Genomic DNA, 23,392 nt, shown 5'->3' with positions numbered 1-23,392 from the left:
TTGGTGAAAGCATTATATAAGTAACAAATCATTAACATTAAGTGGGCAGAGTAGAGTAACCTAGGTGAGGACTTTGCAGTTAGAGAGGGGTTCCACCATCTGCGATTTTCTTAGGGTTCTCAAACTTCCTGTCCCCTTGTTATTCCCTTAAGACAAAGCACTCTGGTTACGACATCACCAGGAAGAAAGATTCGAAAAACACCAGTGAGGATTGGATCCCTTTCAGAACGTTCAAAGGAATCCAACCTGCTGTAACCTTTTGCCTACATAAGGGGGTGGGGGAAGACTCCTCTTAGTTGATTCATCTTTGGACACTTGAAGAAGAAGGCTTCACCTGGTTGGGAGTGCAGTCTGCTCCAAAGTCCTCTGTCGTGGAAATAAAAACCAAGATTTCCAAGGAAGAGGCAAGATCCTCCCCTGACCGTCCCAAGGGAATATTTGGTATGACCCATTGGCTGAACAAGGGCTACTGCAGTCGTGAACCCTGTTCCCAAGGAGTCTGCTCACTGGAGATCAATTAAAATCTTTCAAAAACCTCTCTCGCTCGGATGACTGGGATGTGCAGGATAAAGGACTTACCTAGCCTCTCGAGACATTGGGTGGGGCCGCACAAGAACCAAAGAACTAAGGAAGTGATACCTGGCTCTCTTTGCTTATCTGAACATCTGTCTCCGGTTTGCACACCTTCAACGCCATCTAAGCTGTTGCAAGGGACCGGCTAGTCATTTTCAACCTTGATGCCTGACGCATCTCAGAATTTCACTCGATGCTGGAGCTCTACCGTCTCCATATCAGAGACACACCCAATCGATTAGCATCCCAACTGCAACACCCCCGCCTGATTACTAGCTTCTTTGGGCCGTGATCCATTACCACTGCACTGTCATAAAGCTGTGTTAAGACAGTTGAGTCTACTCACTGCCAAGGCCAACTCTTCACTTCTCTGCATCCGAGGCCATTGAGTCTCCCAGTACCGCCAACCCAAAACTGCCTGTTGTTTCCCAGCATCTTTGACCTGCAAGCATTAGAGCTGCAGAACTACAGCACTGAATCCAGTTGATGCTGCTTCCCAACTCAACCTCAGCTAGATGCTGAAAAAAGCTAGGCTCCTGGTTCAAAATCAAAAAGCCTGCTAAGCAAGAAAAAAAAAAGCAATGGAGTGGTTTTGTCCCCCTGGCCTGCTCTAAAGGCCCTATTGAAATTTAAAATGCTAAGTGCAACTTTTAAATACATCTTTGCAATGAATGTGGCAGCTGAAATTCATGCTCGCTTGACCCTGTCTTTAAGGCCCAGAGCATTCGCATTCAATACAAAGTGTAAGTTTGCTGCTACAGGGGTGGGTTAGTAGTGTTCATATTTGTGTGTACTTTTAGTTTGATTCAAGTTTTGTATTTTCATAGAACGTTGGATGGACATATTTTCTATTTTGGTACCTCAGTACTCTTGCTGCTTGGGTTGGATTACCAAAGCGGTAAACCGGGGTGCTAAATAAATAAATAAATACAGATTTAAAAAAGGAATTTCTTTCCTAGTTGTAGGAAGGAAATTACTTTTCTGTGATGGCTGCCATGAAAAGGGAAGGCGGGGCCTTTCCATGGCGGCCGGGGGAAGCCGACATGAGGGTGTGGCTGCGGCAGCGAGGGCTGGTGCAGTGGAAAAAAGGTAAGCAGGGGTTCGTAAAGAAAAACAAAAATGGAGTGGCTGTGAGGCGGCATGGAACGTGGGCTTACACTGGCGGGCAGTTCAAGTCAGCGTTCCTAGCCACCCGAATGACTGGCTCCCCCAACCAGGGTGCTAATATGTCAGCTCACATCCCTGTTCAACAGTCTAGACTGCCTTTGCTACCTTAAAAAGGCAAAAGAGCTATACCCAGCCCTACATATAAGGGGTGTATCAGTCACTTGTACTCCCTAAAAATAGGCAAATAATCCCAAAAAACAAGAATGGGGGGGGGGGGAGTAAAAATACTCCCAACAAAAATAGAAACGGTCATAGGAGCCTGTCCTCTTGTCTTCATCCACGCAGATCAAGGATATGTTTGGCCCAGTAGTAAGCGTAATGCCACACAAACAAAATTGCTATTATTTTTGCCTGATCTGAAGAGGTAAACATGTATATGTTAATGTACATAAATATTTTGGTGCAAAAAAATTATTACAAAACATTTCTGTTTTACGGTTTAAACATTTTTACTCGCTTATTAAATACTCCCATTACCAAAGGGACTTACTTTTTTAATACCTAAAAAATCATCTTACTCCCAACTTAAAAAACGTATCTAGACCACTGGGTATACCATTCAGGTTATTTCTGTTTCACATTTAAGACTAGGATCATTGCCGGTTTAGTAGTAGTGGGGGAGGAGGGGGGCCCAAGTAGGTGCTTTCGTCACTACTCATCCCTGTACTGCTGAAAAGCAATAGTCATGTTATCACACAAAGGCCACTGGTGACATGACTACTACTGGACATATCAGCTGTCTACGATATGATCAAACAACTTCATTTGACTGGAAGAGTCTGACATGAAAAACCCTACACTGCAATTGCTGAAATCTTTCCTCACTCACTGAGCTGAAAAAACCCGCCTACCACCGTTTACATTAAAAACACAAAAAACACCACCTGCAGCATACCACAAGGATAAAGTCTCTCCCCACACCTCTTCAACATTTGCATTACCCCCTAACGCAGCTAATTCAAACACACGGACTGACAGCCTACAACTACGCAGATGACACCAAACTAATCTTAAAGATAACACCCAGGTACAACCCCAACAAAGCCCTGATTAAATGCCTCACCAATATAAACACCTGGATGTCAAACAACAACCGTAAACAAAAATAACGGTCACTCCACAAGAAGACACATACACCCCTCACAGCATAAGTATTCGACCTGAGATGTCAAGACTGATAAACAAATCCAGGAATTCAAGGACAGTGGCCTCACAAGTCAACGCAATAGTTAAAAAAAAAAAATAATAATAATAAAAAACTTTTTTAAAAAATACCTACCAACTCTGCTTAATAGAAGGGATCCTCTACTACCACAATGTTCGACACTTGTGATCATCTCCTTGGGGTTAACAAGAATGGACTACGCAAATAGTATCTACCTAGGTATGCCTGAATGCCTAACCCAAAAACTACAACGCATCCAAAATACTGCGCCAAGACTACTCCGAAGACTGAAAAGAAAAGCACACCACGCCAGCCCTAACAAGTCTACACTGGCTACCAGTAAAGAAAAGTATCAACTTCAAAGTTATCTGCATTGTCCATAAATCACTATATGGACAAGGAGCCTTCATCATCAAATTCCTTCAATCAAAAATCACCCAATACCAATCCAGAAGGGACTTCAGATCTAGCACAGAAAAAGACATTATGAGAAAAAAAGACACTATGAGAAAACAAAAATTCGGAGGAACCACCTTCTCCTAAGCGATAGTCAAACTATGGAACTCGATCCCCCAAGGAAATCAGCACAACAGAAGCCACCCAACGCTTAGGAAATTGCTAAAACCTTGCTATTTAATTCTTAAGAGATAAACATAGTCCAACTATACAATAACCACCCGCAAGAGCAGACCATCTCAACCACATACAAAGCCCAAACCAATCTACAAACTGCAGGGTTCAAAATTAAGATTGGATAAGCAGGATTTAAAAGCAGCTTCTGGGTATCCCACACTAATCAGTGACCAGGAGCTACTACTGGGAAATAATGAGCTAGTACATAGCGTTGCTGAAATCCAACTTCTACATAAGATGCAAACTTTTGTCCATTATTTAGTACCCTTTAAGCGTCCAATTGATGTGTCCCAATATGTATTTATAGATTGTCCCAAAAGCACAGAGTTAAATTCACATAGATGTGTTTGTTTGGCATCAGTTGGCTTTGGGAGCCAAAAGACGCTCCTGGTAGCTGTTGGTGTCAAGTTAACCAGGAGCTAAATAGCTTCCAGCTCTCTTCAATTTCGAACCATGAACTGTAAGTCCAGAAAAAAGAAAGCATGAGATAAAAGCCTGCAAAAAACGATAACACAGCTACACAAGGCACAGAGACCACCAAAAATACACTAACCATCTCCCCTTTCTCCTCGACACCCCCACATCACTCACGACACACGCCCAGAGGGCCAGCAAAACCAACCTACCAAAAACACAAACTGCACATCACAAACACTTGACGCCACCCATCCAGATACAAGCCCCAGAGCACAAAACACAACCAGGAAGCGCAGAGGCCCATTGATACTGATTTTGCATGCATCCACAGACAATCCTATCCCGGTCTCCCTCACTAACTAGCCCAACCCATTTTACCTTACAGAGCTACTAGAGCGAATGGAGACCACAGAAATGGCAGTGGTGCATGGCATCATTACTTGGTCTCTGATATACCTCTTCTACCACCCTGTGGATCCACATGATGCCAATAATCCTCTCAAATCAGCCACAAACGATTCTGCTGTTTCCCCAATCACCTGCCTCCTTGGAAAAAGAAAAGAAAAACGTATACCTCTCCCAACACACCATTTACTAGTTTACCATAATGAACCTCGAGCTTCCTCGTTGCTTTGCCATACACCCCATCGTCATCCCCACTCCCGCCATCTTCCCCAGCCAGAACCTATACATCTGGCAATTTATTTATTACCCTAACAGCCTGAGTTCCCAAACAACACATCAGGGTGGTTGAGAATGTCCTTTCATGAAAAGTCTGCATGAATGTCAGGGGCTACAACTGGTGCACACAATGACATTCCAATCGGAACATTGGCATGCCATCGCGTGCGCGGGATAATACAACATCTGTGTTGTGTTTCAAAGCGCCTTCAGTTTAAAGGCAAACTGTTCACATTCAGAAACGGGCTGCTATTAATACTGAATAGGGAACTTAAGAAGTTTCCTGAGTAGTATTGCTGCCGACACTCGGTGGAGACAGCGGCTAGATCAAGCGTCTGCTTTGGCTCCCCAGATGCTTCAGACTACAACTCGGAGCAGGAATAGTCAATGGCAAGGGCTCATGGAAGTTGCAGTCCAAAACATCTGGAGAGCCACAGGTTGCAGACCCCTGGGCCAGGCTGTAGACAACACTGGTTTGCTGTCATTGGATGTCCCCATTAATGACAAATCCCGTGCCCACATTTAAATTAAAAAAAAAAAACATTCACCCATGGCATGCAGCCTCCGGAACGAGGGAGTGATAGAAAAGTGGGCACCCATTTCGGTAAAGAGATATACATGGAGATAAGTTTCTTTCAGGAAGCTAAAGCGAAAGGAAAATAAATATCATGCGTTAGATAATGTTACATCTAGACCCAAGGTGTCACAAATCCAACTGCTGTCCGCAGACCATCAGTTAATGTATTAAAATATACATTCTTACGTAGGGGTAAACATTTCAAGGTGCAAACTATTATTCAGGCATACAAAATGAACTTGCTCCATGGGATCAATGCCAGTTTCCCACATGCAGAGACCAATTATTACTTTCCAAGAGTGAATTACCACTCGCAAATGCCTAGTGAAGAGTGCAAAACTGAGTTCCGGTTTCTAGACGAGAGTAAAAAATGTCCAAGCGACTAGCCATGCATAAAAGTCCGTCAGCCCCTCAGTTCTCCACATACACACAGGACAATGTTTCTTACTTGCCAATTATCAAGAGCTAATGGCTAGAGGCAGTGCAAACTTTGAGGCCTGTTCTAGACCAGCATACGTCTTACCTTGACATAATTTACCTTTTCTTAAACATGAGTGATAAGTATGGCTTTGAGTACCAACGTTACTTTTAAGTAGCCCAATAATCCTGGATCTTGCTGAATTTGTTCACAACCGTCAAACCATTAGCGAAATTTCTTTCTGGCTTTACTGCACAAATACCTGAAACATGCATTTGTTTATAGCCCTCTATAACATATGGCAAAAATGGAATTAAAGTTGGGCCCGCTGATGTGAAATTTGTGTACTGTAAGACAAAGCAAATGCATGTTGTTGTGGGATTTGTTATTGGCATACGTTATTGGCATACAGTAAATATTTGTCTACCCATGATCTAGATGTGTGCAGACCTGTAAACATGTATATTATCGTTTAATATGTATAAGTCTGCCCAGCACTTGAGGTAAAGATGTAATAAGTTTGTTCACTTTTGATTTCTTAATTTGATACTTTTATCTGCTTATTTAAGTTTTAAATGTGCTGATTATTATTCGTTTATTGCTCTTATTATTAATGAATTATGTGTAAAGTTTGAATTTTTATTCATACTATATCACATTAAAGTTTAAATTAAATAGGAGCACCCATGAAGACACTTCATAATGAAGAGCTAGAATTGTGCTTTGAGAGCTTCAGATTTTGCCGACTGTCATGAACACATAGGCTGGCTGCTAGGCCACCAGCCTGAATGAGAACAATTCTGCCACCAATTCAGTTTGATTCTGATGAGACTAGTTATTTAAAGTGGCAAGGAAACTAATCTTCAAGATAACTACCAGGTACAATCAAGGATCATTTACATAGTTTGTGAGAATCCACACAATGCACCATGCTTCAGATGTACTTCTACAGAGGGTCACGCAACTCAATGCCAACATATGCTCACATTCACATGAGGCTATACCAGGCTAAGTCCACGAAATTCTCCCTCTTGAAAGGGGTATATGTCTGAAGGCTGGTTAAAAAGGCTCACTAACGTCTTAAAAAAGAAAAAAAAAATTAAAAAATCGCCACCCTCATTGCTTTTCTTCTTGCTGATGGATTTTATCCATCAGTGGCGATTTTTGGATACAGAGGCTTAAGCCTCATTACTCCATCTTCTTGGGTTGACAATGTAGTCATGGGTTAGGATTCTTCTTGGTCTGTGTGGGCTTGTCACAGTAGGGCTGGTTTCACAGGGTCTTTGCCGTCATGGGCCGCGCCCCTATATCTGAGCCTGCGAAATCCACACACCCCCTATGTCTGTCCTTGCAAATATTCATACAACGGATCGTCACCAATTAGACCTTACTTATGTAGATTTCCTAGAGATTGAAAAGGTCACGTAGGCCTCCTACCTTACGTTTGTTTCAGAAAACTAGTCTACACTTCAAATGGATTCTGCTCTAACGAAAATCGAGCAGATAAACAGTGCTCCCTCACAGCGAGAAATTTTACTACACGAGTTTGTTGCCTGGACATCTCCTTTCATACTCCCTGCAGCCTCTTCGAGGGGCCCCTGCTCTCCTGCCGCAGCTGCCAAATCTCGTGAAGGCGCCCCCACACCCTCCTGCGGGGAGTTTCTTCTGACGTTTCATCAGAGTTGCTGCAAATACAAACACCAAGAAATATCTTAGTGAGATTGCAGAATTGGTGCAACCACCATGTCTCTCGGATTCAGAACTTGCAATAACTACGCAACCTAACTCATTGACACAGTCACTGTTTGAGACCTCTACAGTCTGTGGCAACTCCGAGTCGTTCCTTGCTCTTCAGCCACCTGCTTATTTTCCCACTCTGCCCAAAACGAGACTTATGTCCAAAACGTCCCAGGCAAACCTATAATGGTTCCAAGCGTCCAGACATGCAAATACACCTCTGCAATTGCAGCTGTCCCAGAGCCATCGACAAAAGACCAGAGACAGATTTAATTTTCTACTGAGCTGGTCCTTTCCAACTAGCTCCTCGCACACAAGACCATTGCTTTATTGATATTGATATTTTATTTCTATCGCGCTCATACACAAGTGTTTCAGAGTGCTTGGAAGGTATTGCGGCAGATACTGTCAACCACCTTTTAACCCAGTCTAACAGTCATACAAATTCAACTGCCTTCGCAACCCAATGCAATTTGATGCCTGTCCTTTCCATCTCATTAGCCCCCTTGTTAAAACTCTACGAAGGGTTGAGCGAAAACATCAAAGACCAGGCTGCCCTGTTACCTTTGATTAATTCAGAGATGGAATGTGATGATTTTATTTGGCGACAGTTGGAAGACAGACTCAAGTTAGAAAGAGCAGACAAAACTGTTGAATTCTATATTAGACCTTCTACATTTGAAACCGCTGATCCAGAACGCCAAAAAGAAAAAAAAAAAAAGAACTGATGAAAGCAATGACATAATTTTGCAAACTGTCCAAAATGTGATCGCTGAACCTGCCTGTGCTGTGTCAACGGTCTTGCCCCAGGGCGCAGTAAAAAAATAAATTAAAAAAAAGCCAAAAGCAGTCATCGAGACTCCACGAGTTCTCTTGACTTCCATGCCAAACATTATAGCGGAATCCGCTTTAGTGCTTCCACCTACCAACGCACAATTAGAGAAGACGAAGCTATGCAAATTGAAGATGATCATAGAAGTATCCCCAACAATGAATAACTATGTACTCCCCACTATTGACGACGAGCCATGCACGATCGACAAAGGCGACGTTCTACCCAATCTGAGGCCATCCTTGGAAATAAGCTCCTCCTCGATCGTTGCACCCCACAGAAAATACACCATGTGAAAATGGGCAAATGAAGTGTCAGGATATAAAAACTGCTCTACACAAAAGCAACAACGAACTAAAGGTCACCCCTCTGCCTTTTCTTACTTTGACAGAGAACGACAGAAAACTATTCACAATCAGCGCTGATCGGCCCCTGAAATCAGAGACCATCACCATTCACTGGCGCAGTCTTCTGAGCTCAGCTCAACTGGCCTCAGACTCAGCTCTCATAGAATGCAACTTGAGTCACCCAAACTTAACTTCTTGTCTGACGATCCATCAGTAATACTTGAACGTTTGCTGCCTGCGCGCAATCACTTAATTCTGAATCACGCCAATGTTTTAAAATAATTTTACAACATTCCGCTTCTACGATCTGAGGGTATAAGGATCGTAAAATTACCAACAGAAAATAATCTTGGACAAAGTGATTGCACACTTGAAAAACGAATCTGATTAAGTCTGGTGTACTAGAAATGGTTCACCTGTTACTCCCGATGGGTTTCGACTGTAGAGAGAGAACATTCCAGACAAACCAGACAAAGAGAATATCGAATATAAGGCATCTTTTGGGCCAAGTACACACCAGGTTTTATCCAATAGGGCCGATTTCATTCAAAAGCCTTTCACTCTAAAATCCACCAACAGTGGCGTTGCTAAGCCTATCTATCCTCTCTCCAATAATTCGACCGATCTTCTTAAACTCGTTGAGCACAACAGTCAACTTGTCATCACGGCTGGCAAAGACACGGCGTCTAGAAGAGTCTCCTTCTTTACCCTAGTATCTTGCATGCCGAAATCTGCCTTTCTCAATCAACCAAAGAGAAACAACTTGAATTCAAAGACTTCCATTCACCACGAAAAACTTTGTGGAAAGGAGCGTATTGGAATACCAGAGGTTTTTCCCCCATCTTCCCAAAGATTCCGATCTCTTCTCAGGAGCTTTCCAAATTACCTGCTTACAAGAAACTTGGCTTCTTTCTCCGCCGGTGCTTGATGGATATACGTCAATCTTGAATCCGGCTTATAAAGGATCATCGGGCCGACCCGAAGCCGGACTGCTAATGCTTATCAAAAATGATATCACTAAAATCGAATGTGTTGATTGCCCAACTAAAGGCTACGGGAAACTCAGCTAAACAACATACAAACGACGAACCCCAGTGCTATCTGATCCTGAATGCATACTGGAACCCTGCTGCTATATCAAATGACAAATTAATCTCCACCCTAACCACCTTGATTGATGAAGCAACAGCTGCATTTAATCCCCACTACATCATTGTTGGAGGTGATTTCAATTGCCCATGTAGTAATATAGATCTCCCCTTGTCTCACTCTAAAGAAACTAAGTGTGCTACCGACTTGTTGGACACCCTGACATCTCGAGATTTCCCTTGCAAACAGACAGGGTCCAAAGGCAATAGTGTGATTAATTACATCTTTATTTCCAGTGGCTTCTGCCTAATATATAATCATTTGAAGTAATCCAGAAAATAGCCAGTGACCACGCTCTCCTCCACCTGGTTTGCTAAATTGTCTGACATTTCTGAATACTGGTCAGTGCCTGTCGAGCCCAATCAGATGCTTAACTGCCTGCCGCTGTGCTGCCAAGACATCAAGGCTTTCACAGACAACCTCAAATGCCACTTTCTAACTGGTGGCGACATCAACTATATGCCTCTTCTGCTGCTGTTTCAAACCCAGCCTCATAATGCAAACAACATTAAGTTGTGCCATGAACACGCCTTAGACAAGAATGTCGTCCAAGCAAAGAATCCCTTAATAAAGACTTGAAAATGCTTAAATACCTACATGACGACCCGAACGGGCTGAAGAGAAGAAAAAAAAGATACAACAGTACAAGAACTGGCTTAAGAGAAAAAGCTGAGATGACTCAGAACGACATTCAACTAATGCTATACTTGATCAACAGCAAAGATACAAGAGCAACATGGCAATTACTTAATGGTCCCAGAGCCCTCCAGAATACACACCTAGGGAATACCATTTCAGGGGAAAGTTGGGTTGAACACTATCAAAAACTCTTTGAATCTAAAGGCAAATTCATCCCTTCCCCGACTGCATATTTGACGAAAGGATGGCAATTGCAGATTGACATTGATTATGTTGTATTACTCATTAAGAAGTCAAATAATTAGAGAGCGCCATGCCGGACGGCATAACCAATTAGATAATCAAAGCGGCTCTGGAGGCATCGACGCCCTTGATGCTCATCTTATTTACTCACATCCTGGTGACTGAATCAATCCCTAACTCCTGGAGGTCGGCCATCTTTGTGCAGATTTATAATAAAGGACCCAGAGAGAACCCAGCAAATGATCGCCCCATCGCCCATTGGATGCTTCAACACCTTCAATCTTGGATCTCCACAAATGACAGCGATGGCCCGCGTCAATCAGGTTCCACAAAAGGAGTTGGCACTGAGTTAAATATATTTCTTCTAAATATACTTATCACACCACAACAACAGTCGAATCTAGTTGGCCTTTATTGACATAAAAAAGGCACTTGATAGCATGAATCGCAGACAGCTGGGGGCTAAGATGGAGGCATGGAACTGTCCTTCCGACTTATTGCCGGTCATCTGAGCTCTGTACGAAAACACAGACATCCGAATACGCTTCAAAGCCCAAGGCCTCCTTTCCACAAAGATGAATACAATAACGGTTTCAAACAAGGGTGTCCGCTGGCAGCAACTTTATTCAATCTCTTCCTCTCCGACATGAAGGACCATATGAACAACTCGTTCTTTTCCACTGCTCACCATCTTTCCTGCATTCTCTACGCAGACAATATTGTTTTGATCTACACTACACCCATCAGTTTGCAACGAGCCCCGATTCATTTACAGAAATATTTGTCCGATAACGGCCTGGAAATGAATCCTTCAATAATGAACATTATGATCCTTGGTCCATGTGACCGCCGCTGTGGCCCTGTACTCAAATGGCATCTCTCCAACCAACCTTTCATTACAATCAACAAGAGTTGTTACTTGGAATCCCTGGGAACTTTGGTCAACTCTCTAAGGCATATTCTGGAGGAAAATCCTCAGACTTCCAAACATAATTCCAGCTGTGGTCATACAATACGAATTAGGACCAACCTTGCTTCTCGCAAGGTCACAATGGAAATCTTTTTCCTTCTATCGCAAGTGTATACTTGCTCCCTTGGCCAAGCCATATTGTATATTAAACTTAGCCTTTACCAACGGCACAGGAGCTCTTCTAAACTACTGGCTTAAATGTTGCCACATTCTATCGACACAACTGCACACTGATCCTGATGAACTAGTTTGCAATCCAGCAAAGGTCAAGCACAAACTGTGGACAGATGACTGGATCAAAACCCAACTTGTTTAAGCTGCGATCTGCAGTAAAAAGCGATACTAAACCCAGGAATTAGCTGCCCAAAAACCTCCTAAAATTCCCGAATTCCTAGTACTTCTTGCGTTTCAGACTGAACTTGTTACCAACCAATCAATTCCTTAACATCTACAAGCAGTCAACCTCTAACAACTGTCGCTTCTGTGACAATTCAGAAGAAATTGAAACATGTAACTTTATTCTATACGGCCCTGACTGACTTACGAACATTCCATCTTGGAAGTTGGGTTACCACGCCATACAAGTCTGACGCAGAAGTATTTTAGGCCTTTCTTTTGCAGGGAAATAATTTCTCAGTCATCTTCTGTTTAATCCAATTTCTTGACACAGCCTTTGGCGATCTGAAAAAAGACTCTGTTACACAGAACATGATCTGTCGAGAAACGCTAACATTTAGTGAATTGTAACAAAGGTTTGTAAGAAACCATAAGTTAATCATGGGTACAGTGAACGTCACACTAGGGATAGTATTACTGGCACACCCTGTGTCGACGCCCATTTCTGAGTTTCGAAAAACAAACTAATACTCCGCAGCTTCCACTAGATGTCGGCCTATGCACAGCATGTGATCTAAGCAGATTCAACAAGCCTCAGAAATATATATATATACACATACATACATACACATACATACATACACACACACACATATATTTTTTTTTCCAAGGTGACCCTGAGGATTTCAGACCGAAAGAGGCAGCATGCGCAGAGTCAACCTTTTGTAGTCCCCATAATCCCCCTTTGTATGCGGCCTCCCGTAAGTAAGTCTTTAGGGGGCACGGCCTACAAACAAACACTTGAAAGGCTTCTCCATTTTCATTATGACATACAATTACAGTATATTTAAAGGAAACTGGATCAGTAGGTCAATGGCTCTCTCCGCCAACCAGGAAAAGGTAGACCCAGCAGTATACCATGGAAATACTTCAACATCCGAGACATAATTAACTACAAATGAATGGAACCCCAGATCCTTTAGGGATCAGGTCACTAAATTCCAATCTGACAGGGGGCTCTTGTCAGCTTTAACTGACAACATTCTGACCAAAACACAAGTCTTTGGCTCCTTTGCTTGTCAATCAGTGGGTGGTACTCCCAAATGACATAACTTTAACCAGCCAGTACTGCACCCCGCAGAGATGAAGGTATTTATGCAGGTCTAGCAGCCGACCAACAGAATGCCCAGGGCTCGAAATTGAGGGGGGCTGGGGGCTATTTAGCTCCTGCCTGCAGCCTAGAAGAGCCTGGCAGCTCAATACCAACAGGTACCAGGAGCTACCTTTGGTTCCCCAGCCCAATTGATGCTGCACACACACACCAGTTTGAATTTAACTGTGTGTTTGGGACAACCTATAAATAAACATTAGGACACATCTATATGGGTGTCCGGTCAAATGGTCGAAAATAAAAGACCGAATGACCATTTGATCGAAAGTCAAATGGCTGAATTTTTTTATTTATTTATATATTTTTTTGTTTTGTTTGGTAAAAAAAAAAAATTAATATAGAAAAAGGGGGGCGGGGGGGTTGGGTGGGGGACCCCCCCATTAAAATAAATAAATAAATAAAATTAAAAAAAATCGACCATTTTTTCGACCATTTGACTCTCGATCAAATGGCATTCGATCATTTGGTTTTCGACCAATTGACCTACAACCATCTATATGACATTTAAAGTATGCGTGGTCCAACAGAATGGACAAACCGATGGGTTTGCATCTTCTGTGGAAGTTAGACTTGTAGAACGCTATGTACTAGCTCATCTTTCTCCAGTGGCAGCTCCTGGATACTGGTTAATGCTGGATACCCATGAGCTGCTTTTAACCCCTGCTTATCCAATGTTAATTTCGATCCGTGAATGCCATTATGCCACTGCGCAAACAGGAAGAGAGAAAATTAACCACCTGCTCCTCAGCAGCAGCCCCTCAAGTATACAAACACAAAACTGCTAATAGACCTACATTTTAGTAAGGGGGTTATAAGTGCTTAAAGACTTTACCAAAAACCATACACTTAACGGGACATAACATGATGTCACGAGTAGGCTTGTAGGTTTCATTTAGAATGCTCTATGCCTAAAGATGTGGAGGGCTCACAGGTATTGTAAAAATATGCATCACCCACCGTTTTAAGCAATTATGATTTTACTTATATTTGTACCAGTCTGCTAAAAATCAGTTTTTCTCCTGACATTTCTAATTAGGAAGTTCTACACAACCTCTGATACTAGTGAGAAAAGGAAAGTGACAACGAAGATTGTGACCACCTTCATCACCCAACCTGGGAGAGCATGTCAAGAATGTGCCCAGTCAAGGTTAAAGGGATGGTCTAGTAAAAATTTTTATTAAAAAAATAGATAGGCCACATAAAAAAAATATACTAGCATCCTCCGTTTTAAAACTTCCTATGTAAAATTTTGAGCTATTCAAGCTCAAAATTCGAAAAAGCAAGCACAGGGGCGCCGCCATTTTGTGAAATGGAGGCCCTCCTGTGCTGGCTTTTGCGGCACTAATGAAGGAAAAGCCAGCCAGCTGTAGTAAACAAAGTCTACCGCTGGGTGGCTTTCCCTTCATTAGTGCCGGGACTCGGAGGACGCGGACCGGAGACCAGAGCAGGAAAGCTGCAGCTGAATCTCGGTAAGTGCTATTTATTTTTTTTACAAAAAATAAGCACTAGCTGGAGGAGCCCGGAAAACTTAGAAATAAAACCGCAGCTTTAAAAACGTTGTGTTTATGTTTGCTGTCGCTTTTGAAGCGACCGCAAACATAAATACAACGTTATTGTGTTGGAAAACGCTGCGGTTTTAAAACCGCAGCGTTTTCCAACACAACCGCGTTGTGTCTGCCTGAATCTGCTTTACCATTTGGGGCTCTCGGGCTCCCCGTGGGGAGCCCGAGAGCCCCAAATGGAAAAGCAGATTCAGGCAGACAACGCGGCATTGCGGAAAACAACCGCGTTGTGTCTGCCTGAATCTGCTTTCCCATTAATGGGAAAGCAGATTCAGGCAGACAACGTAGCATTTAGCATTTCCCATTTGGGGCTCTCGGGCTCCCCACGGGGAGCCCGAGAGCCCCAAATGGGAAATCAGCTGCAGGTAGAAACACTACGCGGCATGTAAACATAACCGTGTGTGTTTCTGCCTGCTGTGGCTTTCACTTTGGGTCTCCGGTGGAGCACCGGAGATCCAAAGTGATAGCCACAGCAGGCAGAAACACACGCGGTTATGTTGTAAAACGCTGCGGTTTTTCTTTCCAAGTTTCTCAGGCTCCTCCGAGCCGGAGGAGTCTGAGAAACTTGGAACGAAAAAACGCAGCGTTTTCCAACACAATAACATTGTATTTATGTTTGCGGTCGCTTCAAAAGCGACCACAAACATAAATACGTTTTTAAAACTGCGGTTTTATTTCTAAGTTTTCCGGGCTCCTCCGGTTGGGAAAACTTAGAAAAAAAACCGCAGCTAGTGCTTATTTTTTGTAAAAAAAATAAATAGCACTTACCGAGATTCAGCTGCAGCTTTCCTGCTCTGGTCTCCGGTCCGCGTCCTCCGAGTCCCGGCACTAATGAAGGGAAAGCCACCCAGCGGTAGACTTTGTTTACTACAGCTGGCTGGCTTTTCCTTCATTCGTGCCGCAAAAGCCAGCACAGGAGGGCCTCCATTTCACAAAATGGCGGCGCCCCTGTGCTTGCTTTTTCGAATTTTGAGCTTGAATAGCTCAAAATTTTACATAGGAAGTTTTAAAACGGAGGATGCTAGTATTTTTTTTTATGTGGCCTATTTTTTAAATACATTTTTTTACTAGACCATCCCTTTAATTGCCATCTCTCTCTCCCTCCCTCCCTCCCGATGTCCGTGGTTATTAAGTTGTGTTATTTTGTGCATAGCTAGTTGCTAAAATATACTGTATTGCATGTAGGCCAGTTTTGAGCTTCAGTTCACCTTGCAGCTACTCACAAATATGATCTTATGCCAACAATGAGATTGGTATTTTCTGCACTCAAGATTCTTGCAGGGAAGGTGTGGGACAAGGAAAAGCAGAGTGTGGGTGGGGGGCACTATGAATGGCATGGAGTGGAGGCAGGGGAGTATCCAGCATTGCAAAGGGGGAGGAGTGGAGCCATAAAAAATGTCCTTCTCCCTCCCCAAATGCACCCTAGAAAAGTAATGCTAAACTGACACACAATCGATCCTGCCCCCCATATGATGACTTGACTACGTACTCTCGCAATACAACATTACAAGAGTGGGGCATGGAGCTGTGGGCTCCTGCTCTGCCCCTTATTGGGCCTGCAGTGCAGTCAATGATATGATACGATATGATATGGTATTTGTAACGCACCTATACACAAGTGTTTCAAGGCGCGACGAGGCAGCGAGGGGGAACAGAGGGAAGACAGACAACGATCCTACTAGGCCAGGTGTCATTCAGATCGTGCAATTGCGTGGGTAGAGGGTAGGGAAAAGTACAAGGGGAAAGGGAGAGGGGAAAGTGCAGTACAGGGGTAGTAGAATAACAAGATAAATAATAAGGGCCAGCTGGTGGCAAGTGCAAGGTAAGTGAAGACAAGTGCTGGCAAGGGGGGCTGTAGGGATACAGAGACAGTCCCGCAGTGCAGGGCTTGCCAGGGAGGCAGTGCAAGGGGAGAGTGGCTGGGCCAAGGACCGAGATCGGTGAGAGTGGCCCAGTTGCAGATTCAGTGCAATTTCAGTCAGGAATTTAGCTGGGGAGAGGGGGGAGAGAAAGCAGAAGCAAAGAGGAAGGTTTTGAGGTGCTTCCAGAACCGGAGATGGTTCTCCTCCAGTTTCAGGGAGGCAGGAAGGCTGTTCCAGAGGGAGGCCCCTGCCGCGGAGAGAGATCTACCCCCAACTCGTTGCTTGGAGAAGCAGCTGACCCTGAGGGAGTTGGAGGCGGATGAGCAAAGAGCTCGAGAAGGAACATATATAGGAAGAGAGAGTTGAAGGTATTTTGGCCCAAGGCCCCAGAAGGCCTTGTGTACAATGCAGAGGGTTTTGAACTTAATCCTCGCAGCCACTGGGAGCCAGTGTAAAGACTTCAGTCCTGGAGAGATACGGTCCGTGGGCTTGAGGCCAAGGACATGTCTCTCAGTCCTGTTCTGGATGAGTTGCAGAGGGCGGAGAGTAGAGGCAGGCAGATTTAGATAGAGGCTGTTACAGTAGTCCAGCTTAGAGAGAACCAGGGCTCTGGAGACAGTGAGCTTCTGGGGGAAGGAGAGGAAAGGAAGAATACCCCTGAGGAGGTGCAGCTGGTAGTGTGACATCTTAGAGACGTCAGATATGTGAGGAGAGAAGGAGTGTAGAGTCGAAGATGACCCTGAGGTTTTTTGCCTTGCAGGTAGGAGCAGGAAGAGGGCCAAGAGAGGCCGGCCAGAGAGCTGCAGGGAAGGAGGGAGTGGGTGTTCCGATGAGTAGAATCTCAGTCCAAGGCAGAGGTCATTGGCAGCACACCATTCCTGGATAGCAGACAGACAGAGATGAGGGAAGGAGAGGAGGAGCCTGAGGGTAGCCTAAAAATGAGCTGGGTATCATCCGCATAGCACTGAAAGTTGGGGCAGAGAGTGGCGATGCGGTGGGCAAAGAGTGCCAGATACTGGTTGAACAGCCAGGGAGAGAGGTTAGATCCCTGGGGGACACCACAGGTAGAGAAAAAGATGTCAGAGAGGAAGGACCCCAGTTGGAACTGGGAGGGTCGATTGGAGAGGAAAGAAGTCAGCCACGCCAGGGCCTGACCATTGATACCCAGGTTATCACAGAGATGGTTGAGCAGGATGGCAGGGTTGACAGTATCAAAGGCAGAAGAGAGATCGAGCAAAATGAGAAAACACTGTTAGAGTCAAGGTTGGAGAGCAAGTCTTCACGGATGTTCAGGAGAGCAGTTTCCGTGCTTCTGGCAGCTCTGAAGCCAGACTGATGGTCATGAAGACTACCAACAGATTCAGCATGGAGATTAAGCTGGGAGGTGGCCAGTTTCTTCAGGAGCTTGCCCAGGAAGGGAGTGATGGAGATTGGGCGATAGCCAGGCAGGAGGGGTCAGAAGAGGGTTTCTTAAGAAGAGGGTGCACAAGTGAGTGCTTAAGGGGGGATGGGAAGACTCCAGAGGCGAAGGAGTGATTGCAGAAGTCAGCCAGGGCAGGAGCCAGGGAGTCGATGTGGTCCTTGATAGTTTTGGAGGAACCTGGGTGAACCTGTTTTGACGAGACTTTCATAGATCGGACTTGTCTGGAAACCTCGTTAGCAGAAAAAAGGGGAAAGGCAGAGAAGGAGGGAGGAGGGGTGGATGCAGAAGGGCCAGAGGAAGAGCAGGGAAGCAAAATGAGAACACACGGAGTGTTAGATGGATGCACAGAAAAAGGCATGCCACAGTAAGCTATACTGGCTGGCTGTCAGGCATTAGGAGCTCAGTCACTACTTGACTTGCTTTTCATTCTGGGATGTTCCCTCCTGCACTTAAAATTGAAAAACGGACTCATACGCCCCAGAATGCAAATCGAGAATAAGTGATGGATGGGCTGCGGGCACCTGAGCTGGCTCACCTTGCAAGATGCATACTTGCCACTCCTTTACATCTGATGTTGGAAGAAAACTTCCCATCACCTCAAACTCTTGGCGACAACCCTCACTGAAACCTGGATTTCCACCTATGGCAACATCACCCTGGAAGCTCTTCCCACCAACTCACCCTCTTTCACTTCCCTCCCAGCTCTACAAAAGGCAGAGGTGTTGGTCTCATAATTAGTAAGGGCATCTGCACCACTCTCTCAGATTGCACTTCCGCCTCCATGAAACTATCTCTGTCCCCTCTCAGATTGCACTTCCTTATTCAGTGAACCTATCTCCGTCCAACTCCTTGCACCCACCCTTCTTACTATCCTCTTTTCCCACGCACCCTAAACCTCTTCTTCCCCGATTGTGACCTCCTACTAAAAATGATCCTAGCTGATGCCCCTGTGGTCACAATGAGGGACCCCAACCTCTCCAATGCAACTATGGCCCAATTACTGAAACTGGACTCCACTAAGACCCTTATCTCTAGGCTTGTGCTCAGCAAACTTTACTGTGTGAGCCTACATTGTGAGCTACCTCCTACTCCTTTGCTCGCCTCGACAAAGTCCTCAACTTTGCAACACACCCTTTTCAGCTTACCCAGATCCTCCTCTACCTACTATTGCAAGATGGATGGCTCTCCATGTAAAATCACTCTTTAAATAACTTCTACTTGACTACACATACACCCCTGATCTTAACTCCCCACCCCCACTACCTCTCTGAACTTATTTCACTATACTCTCCCTCTCAAACTCTCTACGCATTGTCTCCTCACAACGATCAGCCCCCCTGTCTGTGTGGTCTCTTCACAGCCTATCAGCCTCCCTGCCCCCCCCCCGATTTTGCCCCTTTTCCTTCCAGAGAAAGGAACATGTGTCAGTCAGTGATGGGTATGAAAACGAAGCTGTGATCTAGTGATGAGCATAGTGGCAGACATATAATGACCAGGTCAGAGGTAGTAGAAGAAATATGAAGCAACATGGCACCCATATACAAAGATAGTCTGTAAAAAGAGTGCAATACAGCGTAATATAGCAACAGATAGAGCGTGGTGCGTGTATTTTCGGATTCTCATCACGGATTGCAAATAAAAGCAAGCTCCACCATTGTTCAGGCACTGCAGAATGGGTGTGACATCTTATATCTATAAAGCTTTTTTTCTAAAACGTTTATTTTCATTTACTGCATATCTTTCATGTAAACGAACTGTTTACACACTATCCTAAGCAAACACTTTATCAGCTGCTGGGTCACGTGAATAACTCCTGGTCAGAGGAAAAGCCCCAACAACTGGGAGGTACTTTCAGTTACTGCTCTTTGACTCTGAATTTCGTCCCCTACAGCTACATGTTAAATGGCCCTCCAGGTTGATAAGGCTGCACTTCCCATTATCCTAGCATAGACAATGGCAAAGGATTACAGAAGCTGTAGTCCAAAACGTGTAGAGGGTCACATGTTGAATAAAAATCCAGACCATCTTTTTGAGCCTTACATTCCATTACAGAAAGGGAAATCTCATAGGCAAATGAGGCCCGATTGCACCTCAAAGGGGGCCATCAAATTAAGTGCTAGGCCAGATCTCTTATGCACGAGACCAAAATCAACCCCAGATTTCAGCTTCAAAAGAATTTAATGATAAAGAAATTTCAAACCACAGTTGTCGAATGAATAAGCACTAGCCTACGTGTCACTTTACAGGAACCTCTCCCTCAAGCTCTCCATTGCCCTTCACCTCGCGTGAGTATATCAGCTGTCACTACGATAGGAGACCTGCCTAAGCTCTGCTGTGAAGAGACCGAAGTAACACAGCACCTTTGAAAAGCTGCGAAAACACATTTCAATAAGCAGTTCTGCTACCTATCCGCGAGAAAAAAGAATTGCGGCAGCTATCCACGCCTGCCCTTTAATCCCGCACCCTGGCATTGCTAGCTTCCCCTGGTTGAGCTTGGTTAGATTGCCTAGCCATATTATCCTGTTATGTCATGGTCAGGCTGTGTTCTCCCCCAGCTGTTCTCGTATCTCATTAGGGCTAGGCAAGATTGTAAGCGCTCTCTCACCCTGGTAGGGTTTGGTTAGGCTGTGCTCCCTCTTAAGGTGCTCGTTGTTGCCGTCGGTCAGGTCCCCCAAAACCCCCTGCAGCAGCAGGAGGAGATAGAGGAACCACGGACCCCAACCCTCCGCCATCATCTGCAGCTCCAGTATTTCCTGCTTCCGGTACGTCGTCAATTTCGCCTCCTGGTAGAAACAGAGGAGGTGCAAAAGGTTCCGGGTGTAACTATTACCCAGGACAGGTAAACAACGTGTGCTGCTGCATTCCCCGGCATCACAAGAAGCCTCGCCACTCTGGGGAGCAGCAGACCTCTAATTTGGCATATGCATACGGGCACTTATTTGAAAACAGAGATAGTACAGGTTAGCTGACGGTGGCCGGAAAATGGCAGAGGAACACAAATCCGTGACTTACAGCTGCCAATAGGAGCTCTGCCTGTCACCAGCAACAACCAATGGGCGGCTTCCGAGTAGCCACAAGTTTTGAACGGGGAAAATAGTGAGGAACAAGCCAACAACCAATGAAAAGCTGGCGCGACACCGGATCTAAACCCGACCAAAAAAAAAAAATATCTAATTGAAAAAGATAAAACATTTACTAAGATCGCAGTCTTTGATTGGTCAGAGCTATACCCTCATATTTAAAGGAAAGGGACTAACTTATACCCAGCCTTTTTCGTTTAGGCTTCTAATTATAAAATGTTGGTTCAACATTGGTGCGATTTGCCTCGGGGGTTCTAAGTACCCTAGCGGAAGAGGGGGGGCGGGGCGCAGGGACTAGTAAGAGACCGCTTTACGTTACATATTCATGGGCGGCGCCAGGCATGGGCTTGCCCTCCCACTTTGGTACAGTAGACAGTCCTCACTCTGCTGTGCAGTAGGGGTAGGAGCCGAATACGGCATGTGTCACTGCATTTCACTACTACAATTGACATGTGCCACTGGCAGGTGTCACATGCCATGCCAAAAAATCTCATAATTGAGAAAAAACACAGATGTGTATGTCACTACATGCCAAACAATGTAATAAAAGAAAAAACAACCTTTGATCTATGTTTCAAAATGGTTATGGGACTCGAACTAAAGACTGGGGTCAATATCCTTAATCACTAAGCCACCAGTTGCTGCAGTAATGGAGCTGTCAATTTCCTTAAAACCCACTTCCTTCTTGCAATGTTAGTCCCTTTTCTGTTTTAAGTCAAATCTTCAATGTAAAGAACAGTTTCATACAAAATCTGTTACTGTGTAATGCTTAAAATTTCCAATTGTATTGCAGACATGCCAACATTCCGAAGCCCCACCGAAATCGGGAGAATGCATTTTCTCCATAGGAATGCATTGGGGATATTGAAATAGGGAGGGTTGGCATGTATGGTATTACATGTATGGTATCGTTTACATGTTTTCCAAAACAGTATGTTAACAATATTGAAGTGTGTGTAGATTAATTCATACTTTTTACACTTTACTGTATTTTACTTATAACATTTATAACTTTTATTACAGAGTCATACTTGCCAACCCTACAGATTTAAGCAGTAAGCTACTGCTTTTGAAGCAGCCCTACCACCTACAGATTTCAGTGACAGATCCTACTGCTTTTTACAGTGGTAAGTAATTTATGTGATTCTAAGGCAGGCTCCAGGACAGAGCAGGTGATTACTTTGATTGCACTCAGACCAATGAACTGACCTGACAGCTACTTGACTCTGTCCTGCACTCTGGCCAGGGCAACCCTTAGGGGAACCACCAGTGAAAGCAAGTGGCAGAGTGTAACACCATCACACAGCATCTGCCGACAATTTGGCGTTAGCATTCAGAATTATACATTTTTAACATTTCAACATCTTCCCATGTTGTGCTGTTTGTATGTTTTGTATTCTCCTGTGATGTCATTGTTATGGAAATTATTATTTTTCAAACCTGAAAAATCCTACATCTTTTTGGTCACAGAATGTTGGCAAGTATGCAGAGTATATGGAGATTCATAAAACGTTTTAATTTACAAATGTTGCAAAATTTTCAGCTTTAGGTTAAACAGAAGTTACAAATGATACATTCAGTCTTGCCCAATGGAAGTTTTCAAAAGCTCTGCAAGGTGATGTAATATAATATTTCATTTGTATAGCGCCTTTTCCCATTGGTATGGTCTCAAAGTGCTGTAGGTGAATGCTCTTAGGTGACAAAAGTCCAAGGTATGAGAAATTTGTCAGATGAGTGCAGAATATGTGTGTGCATTGTGGTGTGGTCTCCTTTAAGGTGCGAAGACAGGGTACGTCATTGCGCCATGTCAATAAATACAGCATAGCATCAGCACGCATGGCAGTGCACAAGCGTGATCGAAAACCATACACGCTGTGTTTGTGTCTCTGTTCAGGGAGGAGAGGACTGTTCTCATCGGGACACCACATGAATTATGGTGAATACGAAGGAGAATAGGGGTGGCCAAGTCTCTGCTAGCTACCCATATCGAGGCAGCATGTGGATGGCTGCTGTAGGATCGTCTGGATAGTATTTGCATGCAGTGTCCAGCTAGACTGAATTTTTGTCATTGGGGATAGCTGAATGTTTATGGCAGAGGTGTTGTGCGATATGTCTTAAGAGTGGTGTGTGGTGCAGATGTGTGTGGGTGGCCTTATCATTATTTATTTTTCATGAGCATGGAGTTTGATACGTACCCGTGTGCTCTGGCTTATTTCCTGGTTTCGTAGAATTGGCGTGCATTCTGTCCTGTTGTCTGCTGGAGTTTATTTTCTCTGGTCTCTGTACATTTTATTTGCAGGATCATTGCTGCCCCGGCCTACCTGAGAGGTGCTTGAATAACCCAATGCGAGGCATGGGTTTGGTGCCGAATCCAAGGTTTAGGTTGTGTTGCTAATGGAGTACTTTCTGT

General features: G+C 44.3%; 1 protein-coding gene across 1 annotated transcript in view; it reads right to left on the bottom strand.

The window, feature by feature from the left end:
• The window catches only part of LMAN2 (lectin, mannose binding 2), a 38,487-nt gene extending 17,554 nt beyond the window's left edge, over positions 1-20,933 (bottom strand). The window contains exon 1 of the mRNA XM_069651541.1: positions 20,508-20,933. Within this exon, the coding sequence (XP_069507642.1) occupies positions 20,508-20,637 (130 nt within the window). The 5' untranslated portion in view covers positions 20,638-20,933. The remainder of the gene's footprint in view (positions 1-20,507) is intronic.
• Positions 20,934-23,392: the final 2,459 nt, after the last annotated feature.

This window comes from Ambystoma mexicanum, chromosome 3p (assembly GCF_040938575.1).
Source record: "Ambystoma mexicanum isolate Mex_15411 chromosome 3p, UKY_AmexF1_1, whole genome shotgun sequence".
In the NCBI taxonomy this organism is placed as follows: Eukaryota; Metazoa; Chordata; class Amphibia; order Caudata; family Ambystomatidae; genus Ambystoma; species Ambystoma mexicanum.
The sequence above is the reverse complement of the archived record's forward strand: the minus strand, read 5'-3'. Positions and strand labels throughout refer to the sequence as shown.